General features: G+C 42.3%; 2 protein-coding genes across 7 annotated transcripts in view; one reads left to right on the top strand and one right to left on the bottom strand.

The window, feature by feature from the left end:
- Positions 1-11,818: 11,818 nt before the first annotated feature.
- On the top strand, positions 11,819-20,189 carry zgc:114119 (Med30 domain-containing protein). Its single transcript, XM_021571825.3, has 5 exons — positions 11,819-11,995; positions 15,229-15,460; positions 18,736-18,894; positions 19,217-19,306; positions 19,417-20,189. Exons 2-5 carry the CDS (start codon positions 15,236-15,238, stop codon positions 19,510-19,512), a joined length of 570 nt encoding a protein of 189 aa, XP_021427500.1. The 5' UTR covers positions 11,819-11,995; positions 15,229-15,235; the 3' UTR covers positions 19,513-20,189.
- Positions 20,190-20,269: 80 nt separating this feature from the next.
- LOC110496808 (exostosin-1c) overlaps positions 20,270-21,812 on the bottom strand; it is a 73,017-nt gene continuing 71,474 nt past the window's right edge. For 3 of the 6 annotated variants that reach the window (XM_090208510.1, XM_036952646.2, XM_090208511.1), the window contains exons 11-12: positions 21,490-21,661; positions 20,270-20,835 (exon numbers count right to left, since the gene is read on the bottom strand). In XM_090208510.1, coding sequence (XP_090064636.1) covers positions 20,647-20,835; positions 21,490-21,661 — 361 coding nt within the window. In that variant the 3' untranslated portion in view covers positions 20,270-20,646. Of the gene's footprint in view, positions 20,836-21,435; positions 21,662-21,812 lie in introns of all 6 variants that reach the window. The other 3 variants (XM_090208508.1, XM_090208509.1, XM_036952644.2) reach the window with 1 other exon arrangement.

The raw sequence follows: 21,812 nt of genomic DNA, 5'->3' as shown, positions 1-21,812 counted from the left end.
GGAGGCTGACCTTCTCTCTGGCTTTTTATACTGCTACCAGTTTCCCAAAAGTAATAATGTCTCATAGTCACGGCAATTGGGGACGTCTAACGTCACGATAATCAAGTAGTAATTGGACTGACGCCAGTTCGCTTCATTAGTGTTTGGATACAGAGAGAGCAGATACTGAAATGTGCCTGATATGTAAAATAAAATGTAAAAAGTAAGCAAATGACTGATGTGTCGTGAACATAACATGGCATAGCCCAGGGGGGTAGCTGAGGTTGAGGACACTAAAGAAGATGAATGTGATTTGACTAGATAAGTAGCATCTCAACCTTCTACACGGTGAAAATCTGTGCCACAGTTTTCGTCAGACCTGGCTCTCTCTCTTGCAGTCATGAAACTTTCTGTGGACTGAAGAGGACATAACAGTATATATGGCTTTATTGTTTTGGTGGTAGTGGAGGTTCAGATGAGACAACTGTTAGATTTGGACTTATACCCCTTTCATACACAGACAAAGTTTCCACAAATGTACCATGCCTGCTTCTTTTAACCTGCTTTTTAGCATATCTGAAAGAAAGAATCCACAAAGATCCACATAAAGAACTAGTCATGATTCCTGCATTTTCACAGACCCTGTAACCAAAAAAGCAGGTATCAGGTCTGTGTGAATGGTTCCTAGCATTTTTGCAGGTAAATTCATTAACACTTATATTGTTTAACAGCGCCCTAATTTTAACTGCAAACAGCCCCGATGGTTTAACAACACCCCCCCCACCCCTCCCAATTTGCCAGTTACCCACCAATATGTATTAAATGGGTATATATACCTGCAAGAAAGTGGTAAATAAGAGGCTGTTTGAAAGCAGGTCATATAAACATTGGCGCCTTACATTTTTTTTTACAGGTAATATAGCACATCTTCTGTCTGAAACGGGTATTAGACTCGGATGTATGTAATACCTGTTTCCAGAGAAGCCGCAGTTCTTCGGGCACACCGCCAGGTGTTACTTATTGTTGTGCCAGGCAGGGAAGCGGCCCCCTACTGTGCAGGCCAACAACCTGTCTGATGTGTTCGACCTCTAAAAAGTCAGCAAACTTCATCACCGACCGACCTCTGTTCTCTTTCTATTCCGTGTTTAACCTTAAATCACCTCCATGAAAAACCAACAGTGACTGACTGAGCCTGGATTTGAGAGAGTAGATCAGATAAGCCAGACCACATGAACTGGAATGTGACCACAAAAACAAGTAATTAAAGAGCAGCAGTAAAATAACAATGGCGAGACTATATACAGGGGGTACCGGTACAGAGTCTATATGCCGGGGCACCGGTTAGTTGAGGTAATATGTACATGTAGATAGAGTTATTTAAGTGACTATGCATAGATGATAACTGAGAGTAGCAGCGGTGTAAAAGAGGGGGAGAGGCGGGGACAATGCAAATAGTCTGGGTAGCCATTTGATTAGATGTTCAGGAGTCTTATGGCTTGGGGGTAGAAGCTGTTTAGAAGCCTCTTGGAACTAGACTTGGCGCTCCGGTACCGCTTGCCGTGCTGTAGCAGAGAGAACAGTCTATGACTAGGGTGGCTGGAGTCTTTGACTATTTCTAGGGCCTTCCTCTGACACCACCTGGTATAGAGGTCCTGGATGGCAGGAAGCTTTGCCCCAGTGATGTACTGGGCCGTAAGCACTACCCTCTGTAGTGCCTATACCAGTTACCATACCAGGCAGTGATGCTCTCAATGGTGCAGCTGTAGAACCTTTTGCGAATCTGAGGACCCATGCCAAATAATTTCAGTCTCCTGTGGGGGAATAGGTTTTGTCGTGCCCTCTTCACGACTGTCTTGGTGTGCTTGGACCATGTTAGTTTGTATTAGAGGTCGACCGATTCTGATTTTTCAACGCCGATACAGATTATTGGGGGGCCAAAAAAGACGATACCGATTAATCGGCCGATTTTTTTATTTTATTTATTTGTAATAATGACAATTACAACTGAATGAACACTTATTTTAACTTAATATAATACACCAATAAAATCTATTTAGCCTCAAATAAATAATGAAACATGTTCAATTTGGTTTAAATAATGCAAAAACAAAGTGTTGGAGAAGAAAGTAAAAGTGCAATATGTGCCATGTAAGAAAGCTAACGTTTCAGTTCCTTACTCAGAACATGAGAACATATGAAAGCTGGTGGTTCCTTTTAACATGAGTCTTCAATATTCCCAGGTAAGAAGTTTTAGGTTGTAGTTATTATAGGAATTATAGGACTATTTCCCTCTATACCATTTGTATTTCATTAACCTTTGAATATTGGATGTTCTTATAGGCACTTAGTATTGCCAGGGTAACAGTATAGCTTCCGTCCCTCTCCTCGCTCCTCCCTGGGCTCGAACCAGGAACACAACGACAACAGCCACCCTCGAAGCAGAGTTACCCATGCAGAGCAAGGGGAACAACCACTCCAAGTCTCAGAGCAAGTGAAGTTTGAAACGCTATTAGTGCTCATCCCGCTAACTAGCTAGCCATTTCACATCGGTTACACCAGCCTCATCTCAGGAGTTGATAGGCTTGAAGTCATAAACAGTGCAATGCTTGAAGCACAACGAAGAGCTGCTGGCAAAACGCACGAAAGGGCTGTTTGAATGAATGCTTACGAGCCTGCTGCTGCCTACCACCGCTCAGTCAGATACTTGTATGCTTGTATGCTCAGTCAGATTATATGCAATGCAGGACACGCTAGATAAACTAGTAATATCATCAACCATGTGTAGTTAACTAGTGATTATGATTGATTGATTGATTGTTTTTTATAAGATAAGTTTAATGCTAGCTAGCAACTTACCTTGGCTTACGGCATTCGCGTAACAGGCAGTCTCCCTGTGGAGTGCAACAACAGGCAGGTGGTTATAGCATTGGACTAGTTAACTGTAAGGTTGCAAGATTGGATCCCCCGAGCTGACAATGTGAAAATCTGTCGTTCTGCCCCTGAATGAGGCAGTTAACCCACCGTTCCTAGGCCGTCATTGAAAATAAGAATTTGTTCTTAACTGACTTGCCTAGTTAAATAAATATTAAATAAAGGTGTATAAAATAAAAAAAAATTGGCCAAATCAGTGTCCAAAAATCTTGAAATCGTCCCTAATTAATCGGCCATTGCGATTAATCGGTCGACCTCTCATTTGTAAAGGGGTAAGGCAACAGGATATAAGATAAACAGAGTAGCAGCAGCTTGTATGTGAGTGGGTGTATGTACATACATGTATGTACATATTATGTGTGTGTGAGCAAATGTTGGCATGAGTGTTTTTGTGTGTGTTGGAGTGACACTGTGTGTGACTGTGAGTGAGCATAGAGACAGTCCAAAGATTGAAATACATGGTTAACTCCAGTCTGTGTAGCTATTTTTTTTTAGCTATTTACCAGTCGTATTCAGACTTGAAGCTATCAGTGTCAGACTTGAAGCTCTCATTGAAAAATTTTAACATAAAAAAAAAAAAAAAAATTTAACATAATTTTACCCCTTTTTTCTCCCCAATTTCATGGTATCCAATTGGTGGTAGTTACAGTCTTGTATCATCACTGCAACTCCTGTACGGACTCGGGAGAGGCGAAGGTCGAGAGCACAACCCAACCAGCACAACCCAAGCACAACCCAAGCACAACCGAACCAAGCCGCACTGCTTCTTGACACAACGCACATCCAACCCAGAAGCACCAATGTGTCGGAGGAAACACCGTACACCTGGCGACCTGGTCAGCGTGCACTGCGCCCGGCCCGACACAGGATTCGCTAGTGCGCGATGAGACAAGGATATCCCTGCCGGCCAAATCCTCCCTAACCCGGACGACGCTGGGCCCTACCCCCTATCGCGGCCAGCTGCGACAGAGCCTGGGCTCGAACCCAGAATCTCAGCTAGCACTGCGATGCAGTGCCTTAGACCACTGCGCCACCCGGGAGGCCCCTCTTCCATGTCATTTCATTGAAATTACGTTGAACCAACGTGGAATAGACGTTGAATTGACGTCTGTGCCCAGTGGCAAAGCCTTTGTAGGTGAGCCTTATCACCTGTCTTATCATACCACACACATTTCCTGTTATAGGGCACTTTTAAGTCTATCAGAGGGATAAGCCACTGCTCGTACCATAATATTAGTAGCCAATGCTACTGGTAATATGCCACTGATTATACTACAGTAGATCTCCAATCGGTTAGTGTAAATCACAGTTTTATGTTAAAATATACAGTCTTAAAATGTTTGTGTGAATTTACCATTGTATCTAGTACTGTCTGTAGCTATCTCATATATTGGATTCTCTATTTACGGCATGTGAATACCTGGTTTATCATGTCAATAATCAGAATCTACTGTAATTGAAACAATTTCTGCTCTTTGCTCTGGTAGAGAGGAGGGGAGGGATTGGTACATTAAGTTTTGTTTCTTCCATAAATGAACTTCACCATGTGAAAAAACCCCCCAGCAAAAGCAAGAAAATGCCAAACGATAATGCAACAAGTACATTGTTAACTTAATGGAGTCATAAAGATTGTTTGGTTTGTCTTAGATCTGACAGATTAGAGTTAAGTTTCGTTTCATCAAGGACAAACCCTAAAGGTGTGGCACTAGAGTTCCCTCTACATGGATATGTAGTTTCAGGCTTGGATAAGCAGGAAGTTCTTCAGGATTTGTCCTCGCTTTTGTAATGTTTTGCACTGATAAGAAACATGTCACCTACAGTAGAGTATAGTCTAAGTACCTGGAAAGTCAACAACTCAAGACTTGTGTCCTTAGCCACAGTTTAGCACTAGAATTGTTTGACTGGAAACCAGTGGTGTTAAGGACTACTTAAGTATTTTTTTAGGGATATGTACTTTACTTTACTATTTATATTTATGGCAACTTTTACTTTTATTTCACTACATTCCTAACAAAAATAATTTGACTTTTTACTCCATAAATTTCCTCTGACACCCAAATGTACTTGTTACATTTTGACAGGAAAATGGTCCAATTCACACACTTATCAAGAGAACATCACAGGTCATCCCTACTGCCTCTGATCTGGCCGATTCACTAAACACGAATGCTTCGTTTGTAAATTATGTCTGAGTGTTGGAGTGTGCCCCTGGCTATCCATAAATAATAATAAAAAGGTAAAAAATTGTCTGAATTGCTTAATATAAGGAAGTTGAAATTATTTTTTAAACTTTTGATACTTTTACGCTAATATTTTACTAGGTGACTTTTTTACTTGATTCATTTTCTATTAAGGTATCTTCACTTTTACATGACAATTGAGTACTTTTTCCACCACTGCTGTAAACCAATGAGAGTGGTAAGAACTTGCGTCGGAGTAGATGGCTGCCATTTTACGATCCCCTAAACAATTGTGCTATTGTGTGCATTTTCGCGTTATTTGTAACTTATTTGGTACATAATGTTTCTGCCACCATGTCTTATGACCAAAAAGAGCTTCTAGATATCAGGACAGAGATTACTCACCCCGTACTGTAGGAAATTTGGTTCTTTAACGAGTTGGATGGGAAGGATTTACTTCAGACACCCGACAAGGCCCTCATCCCCGTCATTCACAGGAGAAAGAGACAGAGATATCGGGGGACGAAGGTCTGGGTGCCTTGTAAAGATCCGACGGTGAGTGGGTAATCTCCCTTTACCATCGGGCCTATTAGCCAATGTACAATCAATGGACAATAAAATAGACCAACTACGATCACGTATATCCTACCAACGGGACATTCAAAACTGTAATATCTTATGTTTCACCGAGTCGTGGCTGAACGATGACATGAATAACATACAGCTGGCGGGTTTTACGCTTTTTCGGCAGGATAGAACAGCGGCCTCTGGTAAGACAAGGGTTGGCAGTCTATGTATACTTGTAAACAACAGCTGATGCATGAATTCTAAGGAAGTCTCAAGGTTTTGCTCGCCTGAGATAGAGTACCTCATGATAAGCTGTAGACCACACTATTTACCAAGGGAGTTTTCATCTATATTTTTTGTACCAACACAAACCGATGCTGGCACTGAGACCACATGCAATTTCTACCAGCATATTAAATGTGCAACCAGAGGGGGAAAACACTCTAGACCTCCTTTACTCCACACACACAGAGATGCATACAAAGCTGTCCCTCACCCTCCATTTGGAAAATCTGACCACAATTCTTTCCTCCTGATTGCTGCTTACATACAAAAACTAAAGCAGGAAGCAAAAGTGACTCGGTCAATAAAAAAGTGGTCAGATGAAGCAGATGCTAAGCTACAGGACTGATTTACTAGCACAGACTGGAGTATGTTCTGGGATTCTTCTGATGGCATTGAGAAGTACACCACATCAGTCATTGGCTTCATCAATAAGTGTGTCGATAATGTCGTCCCAAGTGACCGTACGTACATACCCCAACCAGAAGCCATGAATTACAGGCAACATCCACACTGAGCTAAAGGGTAGAGTTGCCGCTTTCAAGGAGCAGGACTCTAACCCGGAAGCTTATAAGAAATCCCGCTATGCCCTCCGACGAACAATCAAACAGGCAAAGCTTCAATACAGGACTAAGATTGAATCGTACTACAACGGCTCCAGTCGCTCATTGGATGTGGCAGGTCTTGCAAACTGTTACAGACTACAAAGGGAAGCACAGCCGCGTGCTGCCAGTGACACGAGCCTAATAGACAAGCCAAATTGCTTCTATGCTCGCTTCGATGCAAGTAACACTGAAACATGCACCAGCTGTTCCAGACGACTGTATGATCATGCTCTCCGTAGCCGATGTGAGTAAGACCTTTAAACAGGTCAACATTCACAAGACCGCAAGGCCAGATGGATTACCAGGACTTGTACTCCGAGCATGAGCTGACCAACTGGGAAGTGTCTTCACTGACATTTTCAACCTGTCCCTGACTAAGTCTGTAATATCAACTTGTTTCAAGCAGACCACCATAGTCCCTGTGCCCAAGAACACTAAGGTAACATGCCTAAATGACTACCGACCCGTAGCACTCACGTCTGTAGCCATGAAGTGCTTTGATAGGCTGGTCATGGCTCACATTGACACCATCATCCCAGAAACCCTAAACCCACTCCAATTTGCATACTGCCCCAACAGATCCACAGATGAGGCAATCTCTTCAATTACCTTGACACCGGTGCCCCCACACATTGACTCTGTGCCGGTACCCCCTGTATATAGCCCCGTTATTGTTATTTTACTGATGCTTTTAATTATTCGTTTTTTTTAGGTCTTTTCTTTTTTTTTTAGGTCTTTTCTTAAAACTGCATTGTTGGTCAAATACAATTTGATTTGATTTTGATTTGATTTATTGCACTCAACACTGTCCCTTCCCACCTGGACAAAAGGAATACCTATGTGAGAATGCTATTCATTGACTACAGCTCAGCGTTCAACACCATAGTGCCCTCAAAGCTCATCACTAAGCTAAGGACCCTGGGACTTAACACCTTCCTCTGCAACTGGATCCTGGGCTTCCTGAAGGGCTGTCCCCAGGTGGTGAGGGTAGGTAACAACACATCCGCCACGCTGATCCTCAACATGGGGCCAGTCAGGGGTGCGTGCTCAGTCCCCTCCTGTACTCCCTGTTCACTCATGACTGCATGGCCAAGCATGACTCCAACACCATCATTAAGTTTGCAGATGACACATCATTGGTAGGCCTGATCACCGACAACAATGAGACAGCCTATAGGGAGGATGGTCAGAGACCTGGCAGTGTGGTGCCAGGATAACAACCTCTCCCTCAACGTGATCAAGAGAAAGGAGATGATTGTCGACTACAGGAAAAGGAGGACCAAGCACGCCCCCATTCTCATCAACGGGGCTGTAGTGGAGCAGGTAGAAAGCTTCAAGTTCCTTGGTGTCCACATCACCAACAAACTATCATGGTCCAAACACACTAAGACAGTCGTGAAGAGGGAACGACAAAGCCTATTCCCCCTCAGGAGACTGAAAAGATATGGCATGGGTCCTCAGATCCTCAAAAAGTTCTCGGTATGGCAACTGCTCCGCCTCCGACTGCAAGGCACTACAGAGGTAGTGCGTACGGCCAAGCTTCCTGCCATCCAGGAACTCTATACCAGGTGATTTCAGAGGAAGGCCCTAAAAAGTGTCAAAGACTCCAGCCACCCTAGTCATAGACTGTTCTCTCTGCTACCACACGGCAAGCGGTACCAGAGCGCCAAGTCTAGGTTCAAAAGGCTTCTTAACAGCTTCTACCCCCAAGACATAAGACTCCTGAACAGCTAATCAAAGGGCTACCCAGACTCCTCTTACGCTGCTGCTACTCTCTGTTTATTATCTGTGCATAGTCACTTTAACACTACCTACATGTACATATTACCTCAATTACCTTGACTAACCGGTGCCCCCCGTACATTGACTCTGTACCGGTACCCCCTGTATATAGCCTCGCTATTGTTATTTTACTGCTGCTGTTTAATTATTTGTTACTTTTATTTATTTTATTTTTTTTACTTTTAACTTATCTATTTTTTACTTAACACTTCTTTTTTCTTAAAACTGCATTATTGGTTAAGGGCTTGTAAAAGTAAGCATTTCACTGTAAGATGAAATGTTGTATGAGGCGCATGTGACAAATACAATTTTATATGGTTTGATTTGAAGACCCCTGTTAACATGCCCAATTATCATGCACATTAATTAAGAGAGTGGGAGATTCAACTTGGTTTGGTCCATGGAGAAATCATACAACTCATTTCCCTCCATTTCTCACCCAACTGCCCCAAGGACACCAGAGTCAAAGAGGGAAATGCCTTTTTTTTCCCGGTAACACCCTGTACTCACACCAAGTGTGAAGGCACTGTTGGACAATGCAAAGGCTTTGTAGGAGATCCTTATCACCTGCCTTATCATCCCACACATTTCCTGTTGTAGGCCACTTTTATGTCTATGAGAGAGATAAGCCGAGGTAGAAGATACCATAGTAGAAGCAATAGTTGTAGCAATTGAAATAGCCAGTGGTGCTACTACTGATACAGTAAATCTCTAATGGGTTAGTGTAGATCATGGTGCTAATTTGAAATGTCTTCTTTTTGAGTAAATGGGTCAAATTGTAGTAGCCTATGTTGTATTTTTGATTGTCTGCCCTACACGCTCCCATTTACAGCGTATGAATGGCAGGTTTACCATGTCAATAAAGCTATCAGAATCTAGCCTAATTAAAACAATGTACTGCTCTTTGCTCTGACGTAGAGAAATGCAGAAAGATTAGAGAGGGGAGGAAGGGGAGGGATTGGTAAACTAAGTTTTGTTTCTTCCATAAACACAACTTCACCTAGTGATAAAAACAAAGAAACATGGATAAATGCCAAATGCAATAACTACATTGTTAATTGAATAGGACCATATTGGCTTGTTGGTCTTAGATGTGGCAGATTGCTCGGAATAAGTTTCGCTTTATCATGAACAAGCCCTAAAGGTGTGGGTAGAGCTCCTTTTACAAAGATATGTTGCATGAACTCAAGTGAAATACAAACAATGTCGCTTGAGGCATTCTCAAAATGTGTTCACTCGATGTGATTTGCGTGCACAAGTTCCTGCAAACTGTGAGAGTGGTGGGGCAGGTCAAATGCAAACTCTGCCATTTAAAGTGCTGATTTGCATGGCTAACTGTTGTTACTAACAAGGTTTCTTTTTTATTTAACTAGGCAAGTCAGTTTATAAGAACAAATTATTATTTACAATGGCGGCCTACCAAAAGGCAAAAGGCCTCCTGCGGGGACAGGGGCTGGGATGAAAAATGAACGAGAAATATAGGACAAAACACACATCATGACAAGAGAGACACCATAACACTACATAAAGAGAGACCGAAGACAACAACATAGCATGGCAGCAACACATAAACACAGCATGGTAGCAACACAACATGGCAGCAGCACAACATGGTAGCAGCACAAGACATGTTACAAACATTATTGGGCACAGACAACAGCACAAAGGGCAAGAAGCTAGAGACAACAATACATCACGCAAAGCAGCCACAACTGTCAAATCAAATCAAAGTTTACTTGTCACGTGCGCCGAATACAACAGGTGTAGACCTTACAGTGAAATGCTTACTTACAGGCTCTAACCAACAGTGCAAAAAGGGTATTAGGTGAACAATAGGTAAGTAAAGAAATAAAAACAACAGTTAAAAAGACAGTGAAATATAACAGTAGCGAGGCTATATACAGTAGCGAGGCTATACAATAGCGAGGCTATATACAGGCACCGGTTAGTCAGGCTGATTGAGGTAGTGTGTACATGTAGATATGTGACTATGCATATATGATAAACAGAGAGTAGCAGTAGCGTAAAAGAGGGGGTGGTGGGTGGTGGGTGGTGTGTGGCGAGACACAATGCAGATGCCTTTTTGTCAGTAAGAGTGTCCATAATTGAGTCTTTAAATTAAGAGATGGAGATAAAAAGGTCCAGTTTGAGTGTTTTTTTTTGCAACTCTTTCCAGTTGCTAGTTGCAGCGAACTGAAAAAAGGAGCAACCCAGGGATGTGTTTGCTTTAGGGACCTTTAACAGAACGTGACTGGCAGAACAGGTGTTGTATGTGGAGGATGAGGGCTGCAGTAGGTACCTCAGATAGGGGGGAGTGAGGCCTAAGAGGGTTTTTAGAAATAAGCATCAACCAGTGGGTCTTGCGACATGTATACAGAGATGACCAGTTTACAGAGGAGTATAGGAGTTTCCCATTCCCCATTTCCCTTTTTTTTGTGACCAAAACGTGTAATCCGCAGCAATAGGCAACACAGCATCTAGTCTGCCGGAAAGCCACATGAAGAAGAAGGCAGGTCTTGGGCGATGGTCTTCCACAGCTTCAGATAAGGTGTTGTTCAGCCAGGCAGTTCAGAAAGGCTGGGCAGTAGCGGAGGGAGCAGCGTCAGTCAGTTACTTAGACAGGCCCAGAGCTCTTTATCAGGCACCTCGCTCATTGTCTCCTCCATCTCCTCTGGATAGTCCACGACTGTGTCACGCCCTGACCTGAGTATTCTTTGTTTTCTTTATATATTTTGGTTAGGTTAGGGTGTGACGAGGGTGGTAAGTGTGTTTTTTGTCTCATCTAGTGTTTTGTATGTCTAGGTGTGTGTCTAGTCTAGGCATATTGTAGGTCTATGGTGGCCTGGATTGGTTCCCAATCAGAGGCTGCTGTTTATCGTTTTCTCTGATTGGGGAACCTATTTAGGTTGCCATTTTCCAGTTTGGGTTCGTGGGTTGTTGTCTATGAGATGTTGCATGTTTGCACTCAGTTTTGATAGCGGTCACGGTCGTAGTGTACGTTGTGTTTTTCAGTCTTTTCATTAAAAGATGTGAATACATCACGCTGCGCTTTGGTCTCCTCACTACGACGATCGTGACAGACTGAAGTGTAACACCCACCCGTGTTACACTGTGTCTGTCTGAAGTTTAAGGCACTTAAACTCACCTTGTACAAAAGGTTACAATGGTTCTCCTTAGTTATTTATCAAAAGTAACCAATCTCTGGACTCAATAGACAATATCTGCACACATCTGCATTTACAAATGCTATAACTTGTGGCATTAATAGAACAAAAAAAATATTTTCTTTATAACAAATCATTTTATTTATGGATAGTACTGCTGAATTTAAGAGTGTATATGTCTTTATTCCACAGTCTTATTGAATAAGATGGCACCTTATTTGTAGGACAATTCTGAGTTTGGGAATTGTGATTTATTATGGTATGCCTTAAATTCAAGATATGGACTGTGCCTCTAATCATTGCTCTCTATGCTTGTACTATCCCCTAGTGGATAAATGTACTACTACAGTCCCATAGAAGCCGGAAGTGACGTGTTTGACAAGCTAACGCGGTTGTCTTCTTTGAAAGAGGCTGTTGAGTCGTCGGAACAACACATTTACAAATAAAACAGACACGTAGCTACGATAAGTCACAGCTGACAATTGTAAGGACACCATTTTACACCGTAAGTTTATGTATTTTTTTTAATTTCACTCGCATGCTTCACAGTATTTAATTCCTCCTTTAGCAAGCTAACACGTTAACTAGCTAGCTATGGCTAACATAATCACGCCGCTTGTTTAATTTAGCTAGGCGGGAGTCGACGCTATCCAAGTCTAGACCGTTCATGATTCTCTTTGGTATACAATTCATTTACACACGTTTCTATTCCTTGAATAACTAGCTAACGTTAGCTTAGTAGCCCTTGGTCGAGACTCTCAATCCCATTACACAGAAGAGTCGTTGAACGCATTCGTCTTCGGTACTAGTAGTAATAGTGTGCAATTGTAGCCAATCGGCAGGCACGCCCCCCCCCCCCTCTCAGCCTATCGTTCAAAAAAAGGTTAAAACGGTGTGTGTTTTGAATTTGTGAGATTATTTTTAATGTGATTTGAAAGTACAGGGATATATACAGTACCACATTTGAGAATCGATTCACGTGTAGATGGAAGTATTTGGCTGTTTTGGCTTCCAGAGCCAATTCTCCTTTAAACAGAACATGCAAGGTCCTTGGACCATAATGAGTAACATTAAGCTCATTTAGTCCATTATTGGGCTAGCAAATTAGTAGCTAGCATAACAAGGGTGCTGTTAATTAGATTGACATAGTCCTCTTTAAAGTGAACTCTGTGGTAAAAACAAACAAAGCTAAAGAGTTGTTCTCTTTGTATTCAAGCTGGCCTTGCCTTTAAATGAGGACTCAACTCTTTTGCCAGTTCACTTCACCTATTTTGTGATCCGAGTCATCTTTGCATTCACATTGCTCTGTTTAGAAAGGAACCAAGATCTTTTCCCAACATTCACTCAATACACTGGGTTTTTTACAAAGTGCAGGACAAGCTATTCCATCAATGTGTTATTGGACAGCTAGATATACCATATGCCTACTTACATTTTGAAAACTAATCGATTGCATTTGCTTAAAAGATGAGTCATAATAATTGTAATCAGAAGATACTTTTAACTTGTAAATATTATTGGTAACAGATTACATAATGCTGTAATTGAAAATTGTACATCCAATGGAGGCTACCATCCCTTTAAGGGTACAAAATCCATTTAAGCTCTATGTTGTGATTCTCACCAAATAGGTTGTCTTTTCACACTATTCAACCCCCACAATTGAATAAGCAGTTTATGAAGCTCTCTTAGCCTATAGATCACATATTGCAAACAAATCATCTGAACTGAAAACTCCTTGCATTTTAGAATTTCTGTGCATCCTTGACTATTTACATAATTACTAATCATGTTTTTTCTGCAATACTGCTCATTAGAGGTCAACCGATTATGTTTTTTCAATACCGGTACCGGTTATTGGAGGACCCAAAAAGCCGATACCGATTAATTGGCCAATTTTTTTTTACATTTTTTATTTGTAATAATGACAATTACAACAATATTGAATGAACACTTATTTTAACTTAATATAATACACCAATAAAATCAATTTAGCCTCAAGTAAATAATAAAACATGTTCAATTTGGTTGAAATAATGCAAAACCAAAGTGTTGGAGAAGAAAGTAAAAGTGCAATATGTGCTATGTAAGAAAGCTAACGTTTCAGTTCCTTGCTCAGAACATGAGAACATATGAAAGCTGGTGGTTCCTTTTAACATGAGTCTTCAATATTCCCAGGTAAGAAGTTTTAGGTTGTAGTTATTATAGGAATTCTAGGACTTTTTTTCCCCTCTATACCATTTGTAATTCATTAACCTTTGACTATTAGATGTTCTTATAGGCACTTTAGTATTGCTCGAACCAGCAACACAACGACAACAGCCACCATCGAAGCAGTGTTACCCATGCAGAGCAAGGGGAACAACTACTAGAAGGCTCAGAGCGAGTGACGTTCGAAACGCTATTAGCGCACGCAACTAGCTAGCCATTTCACTTCAGTTACACCAGCCTCATCTCAGGAGTTGATAGGCTTGAAGTCATAAACAGAGCAATGCTTGACGCACAACGAAGAGCTGCTGGCAAAAACGCACGAAAGGGCTGTTTGAATGAATGTTTACGCGCCTGCTTCTGCCTACCACCGCTCAAGTCAAATACTTATATGCTCAGTCAGATTATATGCAATGCAGGACACGCTAGATAATATCTAGTAAGATCATCAACCATGTGTAGTTAACTAGTGATTATGATTTATTGTTAAGAGAAGTTTAATGCTAGCTAGCAACTTACCTTGGCTTACTGCATTCGCGTAAAAGGCAGTCTCCATGTGGAGTGCAACGAGAGAGAGGCAGGTCGTTATTGCGTTGGACTAGTTAACTGTACGGTTGCAAGATTGGGTCCCCCGAGCTGACAATGTGGATATCTGTCATTCTGCCCCTGAACGAACGAGGCAGTTAACCCACCATTCCTAGGCCGTCATTGAAAATAAGAATGTGTTCTTAACTGACTTGCCTAGTTAAATAAGGGTATAAATATATATTTAAGAAATTGGCAAATCGGCGCCCAAAAATACTGATTTCCAATTGTTATGAAAACTTGAAATTGGCCCTAATTAATCGGCCATTCCGATTTAATTGGTCGACCTCTACTGCTCATCATAATTTTCTCTTTTTTTTGGCAACAATGTGAAGGGCTATGGCACGGTGTTGCAGTAGCCTAGTGTGTGGTGTGGGAATAAGGACAAGTGAACCTGGGGAGCTTTGTGTTCTAATTGCCCTAAAACAGGAAACAGAACGTAACTCTGACCCCTCAAAAGAGCTGCAAAAGCAAACCAAACTGAGACCATCTCGAGAGGTGGTCTGAGTTCGGTTCGTTTTTGTGGCTCTTGAGAGGCCGAGTTCCAACACTGCACAAAAATTAAGCGAACTGTCTGAAAGAGACCAAGTGTGAAAACACCTGTAGTCATATAGCAGACCACTCTTATCCAGAGCCCACAGTTTTATACTTTTTGTACTGGTCCCCCGTGGGAATCAAACCCACAACCATGGCATTGCAAGTGCCATGCTCTACCAACTGAGCCACACAGGTTAATGCCTCCCCCAAATATCTTTAGCTTGGTTTAACAAATCTTTTAAGTAAAGCAGTATCCTTTTGATTTTTATATTTGATAAAAGCTTCTTGTGCAAATTTGCAAATGAGTGCTTGCTTACCTGTGAACTCCATTGTGCCACACCCCCTCTCACCCTTTGACCTCCCTCCCCATTCCCTTCCTCCACTTTGAGTCCCTCTTCCCCTCCCTAGGTCCCATATGGCTACACCCTTACCTCAAAAGGGGCCTGGTCTGGCTGGTATGCTTTCCCAGCAGCAGCAGTCCCACCTGCCCCCAGGCTTAGGCCCCGGCCAGCCTCCCATGCTCCCTCAGGGAGCCCTGAGAGAGATCTCCCCTGTGTTCCTCTGTCGAATCGGTCAGGAGACCGTCCAGGACATCGTCACACGCACCATGGAGATCTTCCAGATCACACGAGCCACACAGGTAATGCCAGTGTTTCCCAAAGGTTCGACACATTAATTTGATACATTATGCTTTCACATCATATGTATTCAAATCCGGGTCTCATGTAAATGTCTGCTGATATGGGTGTTTGGGGAGAAATATTTCACCTGATGAAATTAAGGTTAGTTAGAATGTGCTGTCTGTCAGTCTCATCGAGTGTGTGTGCCCCCCCCCCCCCAATAGAGATTCAAAATAATACTGTTTATAGTGTGTATATATGCGCAGTACCAGTCAAAAGTTTGGACACACCTACTCATTCAAGGGCTTTTCTTTATTTTTACTATTTTCTACATTGTAGAATAATAGTGAAGACATCAACACTATGAAACAACACATATGGAATCATGTATTAACCCCAAAAATATACTTTATATTTGAGATTCTTCAAAGTAGCCATCCTTTGCCTTGACAGTTTTGCACACACTTGGCATTCTCTCAACCAGCTTCATGAGGTAGTTACCTGGAATGCATTTAAATTACAAGTGTGCCTTGTTAAAAGTACATTTGTGGAATTTATTTTGTTCTTAATGCGTTTGAGCCAATCAGTTGTGTTGTGACATGGTAGGGGTAGTACACAGAAGATAGCCCTATTTGGTAAAATACCAAGTCCATATTATAGCAAGAACAGCTCAGAAAACAATGCAAAACGACAGTCATTACTTTAAGACATGAAGGTCAGTCAATGTGGAACATTTCAAGAACTTTGAAAGTTTCTTCAAATGCAGTCGATATAACCAAGCGCTACGATGGAACTGGCTCTCATGAGGACCGCCACGGGAAAGGGAGACCTCAAGTTACCTCTGCTGCAGAGAATAAGTTCCTTAGAATTACCAGCCTCAGAAATTGCAGCTCAAATAAATGCTTCAGAGTTCAAGGAACAGACACATCTTAACATCAACTGTTCAGAGGAGACTCCGTGAATCAGGCCTTCATGGTCGAATTACTGCAAAGAAACCACTACTAAAGGAAACCAATAATAAGAGACTTGCTTGGGCCAAGAAACACGAGCAATGGAAATTGGACCGGTCCAAATGAGACTTTTTGTTCCAACTGCCATGTCTTTGTGAGACGTAGAGAAGGTGAACGGATGATCTCCGCATGTCTTGTTCCCACCGTGAAGCATGGAGGAGGTGGTGGGATGATGTGGGATTTGCTTTGCTGCTGACACTCATTTATTTAGAATTCAAGGCACACTTCACCAGCATGGTTCGACAGCATTCTGCAGAAATACGCCATCCCATCTGGTTTGCGCTTAGTGGGACTGTCATTTGTTTTTCAACAGGACAATGACCCAACACACCTCCAGGTTGTGTAAGGGCTATTTGACCAAGAAGGAGAGTGATGGAGTGCTGCATCAGATGACCTGGCATCCACAATCACCCGACCTCAAACCAATTGAGATGGTTTCTGATGAGTTGGACCGCAGAGTGAAGGAAAAGCAGCCAACAGTGCTTAGCCTATGTAGGCACTCCTTCAAGACTGTTGGAAAAGCATTCCAGGTGAAACTGGTTTACAGAATGCCAAGAGTGTGCAAAGCTGTCAAGGCAAAGGGTGGCTACTTTGAAGAATATAAAATATATATTTGTTTTAACTTTCTTGGTTACTACATGATTCTATGTGTTATTTCATAGTTTTGATGTCTTAACTATTATGTTACAATGTAGAAAATAATACAAATAAAGAAACCCTTGACTGTATAGGTGTGTTCAAACCTTTGACTGGTAGTGTGTGTGTGAGATTTTCACACACTACCATACAAAAGTTTGGGGTCACTTAGAAATGTCCTGGTTTTCCATGAAAACATACATGAAATCAGTTGAAAAATGAATAGGAAATATAGTCGACGTTGACAAGGTTATAAATAATGATTTTTAATTGAAATAATAATTGTGTCCTTCAAACTTTGCCTTCGTCAAAGAATCCTCCATTTGCAGCAATTACAGCCTTGCAGACCTTTGGCATTCTAGTTGTCAATTTGTTGAGGTTATCTGAAGAGATTTAATCTCATGCTTCCTGAAGCACCTCCCACAAGTTGGATTGGCTTGATGTGCACTTCTTACGTACCATACGGTCTTCCCTAAATAGTTCTTGCATAGGTTGGAGCTGTGCTTTTGGTCATTGTTCTGTTGTAGGAGGAAATTGGCTCCAATTAAGTGCCGTCCACAGGGCATGGCGTTGCAAAATGGAGTGATAGCCATCAAGATCCCCTTTACCCTGTACAAATCTCCCACTTTACCACCACCAAAGCACCCCCAGACCATCACATTGCCTCCACCATGCTTGACAGATGGCGTCAAGCACTCCTCCAGCATCTTTTTATTTTTTCTGCATCTCACGAATGTTCTTTGATCTGAACACCCCAAACTTAGATTCGTCTGTCCATAACTTTTTTTCCAGTCTTCCTCTGTCCAGTGTATGTGTTCTTTTGCTCATCTTAATCTTTTCTTTTTATTGGCCAGTCTGAGATATGGCTTTTTCTTTGCAACTCTGCCTAGAAAGTCAGCATTGCGGGTACTATTTAATGAAGCTGCCAGTTGAGGACTTGAGGCTTCTGTTTCTCAAACTAGACACACTAATACTTGCCCTCTTGCTCAGTTGTGCACCGGGCCCTCCCACTTCTCTTTCTATTCTGGTTAGAGTCAGTTTGCGCTGTTCTGTGAAGGGAGTAGTATACAGCGTTGGTCAAGATCTTCAGTTTCTTGTCAGGCTATTCCATGTGAGAAATTGCAGAGTTTCAAAAGACATTTGTTTCTGGCCGTTGTGAGCCTGTAATCGAACCCACAAATGCCAATGCTCCAGATACTCAACTAGTCTAAAGAAGTTGTATTGCCTCTTTAATCAGAACAACGGTTTTCAGCTTTTCTAACATAATTGAGAATGGGTTTTCTAATGATCAATTAGCCTTTTAAAATTATAAACTTGGATTGGCTAACACATGTCATTGGAACACAGGAGTGATGGTTGCTGATAATGGGCCTCTGTACGCCTATGTAGATATTCCATTAAATATCAGCCATTTCCAGCAACAAAAGTAATTTACAACATTAACAATGTCTACATTGTATTACTGATTAACTTGATGTTATTTTAATGGACACAAATTGTGTGTTTCTTTCAAAAACATGGAAACGTAAGTGACCCCAAACTTTTGAGTGTGTGTGTATTACCAACATACATACACACTGCCGTTCAAAAAGATACACACTATTTAGCGTCATTCTGTGGTTATCCCCCCCTCTTTCCCCATCTATCAGTTGCCTAACGGGGTGACCCAGAGCCAGGCTGTGTATCAGGACCGCTTCGGGAAACTCCAGGAGCACCTCCGTCAGCTCGCCCTGCTTTTTCGCAAGCTCCGCCTTCTCTACGAGCGCTGTGTTGAGATGACCTCTGACCTGCAGGAAGAACCCTCAGAGGTAGGGCTCAATTAAATCTATGTAAAAAAAATATTCCATTGACCTTTCGCTCTACTGAGTCTATCCAAGCTGTACTGGGCTGGCTTGGTTATGCATTCACCATAGTTGCTGGAACTATGCTGGTATGGATCATGTGAAAAATGAAATATCCGAGCCAGCACAGTACGATTCGGCCCTCTAGTGTTTGTCTTTCTGGCTATACACAAGCTCTACTTGTTTGTCTGTCTGTACTTTGTCACCGTTGACAGTATATTGTCCTGTAGTTGGTTTATGTGTGCCAATGATGTGATGAACTTAGTGTATCACACGTCTGTCTTTCCAGCTGGTGCCATATGTAAGGGAGGAGATGGCCCCTGTGAGAGTGGAGCCCTGCAGTCCGGCTGTAAGCCAGGAGAGACGAGAAGTGCTGGAGGTTTGTGACATGTCCACTTCGTCTGTATGTCACTGATTCAATAGTTAGTACAGAGATGTTACATTCCCTTGAATCTGATTGGGTTCGGTGTGTCATGGTCCCTCTCACAGAAGATGAGGCAGAAAAACCAGGAGATGAAGATTCTGATGGACCAGATGAGGAACCTGTTATGGGACGTCAACGCCATGCTGACACTCAGGAAATGATATCACAGATGAACTCTCCCTAACTGCACTTCACGATGCCCTCCCACTAGGGGCCATGGGTTTTTCCTGACCCAGAAAACTCTTGGCCCTAGTACCTCCAACCATTGTTGTACTTGTGTGAGACAGACTGCTAGAAGCTTTTGGTGATCTACCTTTACAGTATGGTGCTTTCAGAGACATTGAATGAACTGAGTTTACTACAAATGTTTTGTACTGTCAGTATCTTCTTTTTTTTTTTTTTTACTCCGATATTATGAGTTCAGACTTGCCAAGCCTTTTTTTTGAGTGGTAAGCAACGACTCAGGACCAGCTAAATAAACTTGAAATCAGTGTTGTGAATTTTACTCAGTGCACAAAAGGCTGATCTAGTATCAGCAAAAAAATCTGCCCTTATTCTTTGTGTCCCAACTAGTGACTGTCACCTGTAAGCTGAGTTGAAGACAATGGGATCTCATCGCCACTGGCAGCTATTTATCTCAGGTGTTTGTGTGTTTTAGCATTATTCTTGAGGTTAGCTTCCTGAGTGCTGGGCAACACCCCCCTGCTTACCTTAAGGGTTAAGAACCTTGCATGCCGACTGCTGTGGAAGTGTGAATCTATTTTTGTACACTGCGCATGATCTCGGAGAAAGCACAAGCAATAGGTCTTTTTCTACAAAATAAATACATTGTGAGAAATGTCTGCTTTGCCTTGGATACTTTTAAGGGTCTGGTGAATGCAGTTGAAGTGATGCTTTGTGATGTCAGAAGTCTACCTGTTTTAAAATCTGCCGTTTGCACTGTTTTTATTGGTCTTATAGTTACGTGAAATGAACCAATCGCTGTGCGACATTCTCAACTCGCCGGTGTACTGTAGAAATACACCAGCTGGAGTGCACTGCACCATTAACTGTCCACTTGGCGCCTTCCTTTGATATTCAAACTGCAATGGGAGTGAGTGGCATCTTCTAGTGTTCATTCACCGAGGACATAAGGCTTCCTCCATATGTTTACTCCTCCAATAGCCTGTTGTCTCAGACCCCTGGAGGCGGAGTCTCTCTTAGCTTTAGGTCCCCTCCCTCCTTTTATCACCAGGCTCTGTCTACATTTAACCACCAGACCAGGCCTCCACACAGTGTTTCTGTCTCGGTCCCCATCATGCACGTTCCAGGTCCTTGTACTTCTTGCGCAGGACAGACACCTGGTCCTTGAAGAGCAGGGGGTCCAGGCGGAACTGGGAGTGGACCAGGGGCATGTAGCCGAACCATCTGGCAAAGCTGTTCACACACTCCTGTCTCTGGATAAAGTGCTCTGGGTTGGCCCACGGAGCGCTCATCTTCGTACCCTGGGAGGATGAAAGATGTGGAGAGAGAAGAGGGTGAGTTAGAAACCCAGGTCGTCGTACGCACATAACATTAACGTACAGACGGAATTATGGTTCTGTATACCGTGGGAATGTACACTAATGTAGACTATTACTGGTATCACAATTTCTCAATCTTCGTTATAGGCTGATAAGGATGTTGTACAGTGTATTGCCTGTCAGAAAACTAGGGAACTGCTACAAATAGGGTTGTTCTTATCTCCAGTCTGACAGAGTCGGACGAGATAACCGCCACTGTGACATACGGTCTGGGATAATCTCATCTTTACAAAAATAAACCGGAGCAAGTTATTGTTATGCAGCAATAACCGACTATTTGTGGCGAGGGATTTAATGATTATTGTTGTGTAAAAATACATCTTATAACAGGTTGAACTCTCAACAGGTCTAACCCTGGTTAATAAGCGGTCTATCAAGTCATTCTGGTATTGGTTGATCTTAACATTTGAGAAAAATGTAATGTAACTTTTTTGGACAAATGTTATGCTTTATATACAGTATCACAACTACAGCAATAAATAACTCATTGGTCAGACATCCAGCTGATGGGAGTGGCCTCACCTGTGGGCTGGGCAGCTCATTGGTCAAATTCACCATCGATGGGTGTCGCCTCACCTGTGGGCTGGGCAGCTCCTTGTACTGCTTCCTCTGGGCCACTTTGATTGGTGGCAGGTGGGTGACGGAGGAAACCAGGAAGTTCATGAGGATGTCCTCACAGTTGGAAGTGCGGTCCACCAGCGCCCGCAGTGAGGGGGGCAGGTAGTGGGAGAACAGGTAGTGATAGTACCTGATGGAGAGGTAATGGAAGGGTCAGAGATAACAAAGTGATCACTAAAATGGCAAGGAAATAGTTGTTGGTTGGGATATTGAACTGTACATTAAGCCTGGTAATACATTCTACGGGCAAAATGTAAGGGCTTCAAGTAGTAGCCACAGCT

Source organism: Oncorhynchus mykiss, chromosome 18 (assembly GCF_057628025.1).
Source record: "Oncorhynchus mykiss isolate SJ-2025 chromosome 18, ASM5762802v1, whole genome shotgun sequence".
In the NCBI taxonomy this organism is placed as follows: Eukaryota; Metazoa; Chordata; class Actinopteri; order Salmoniformes; family Salmonidae; genus Oncorhynchus; species Oncorhynchus mykiss.
Note: the sequence above shows the minus strand (reverse complement) of the source record. Positions and strands in the feature narration are given on the sequence as shown.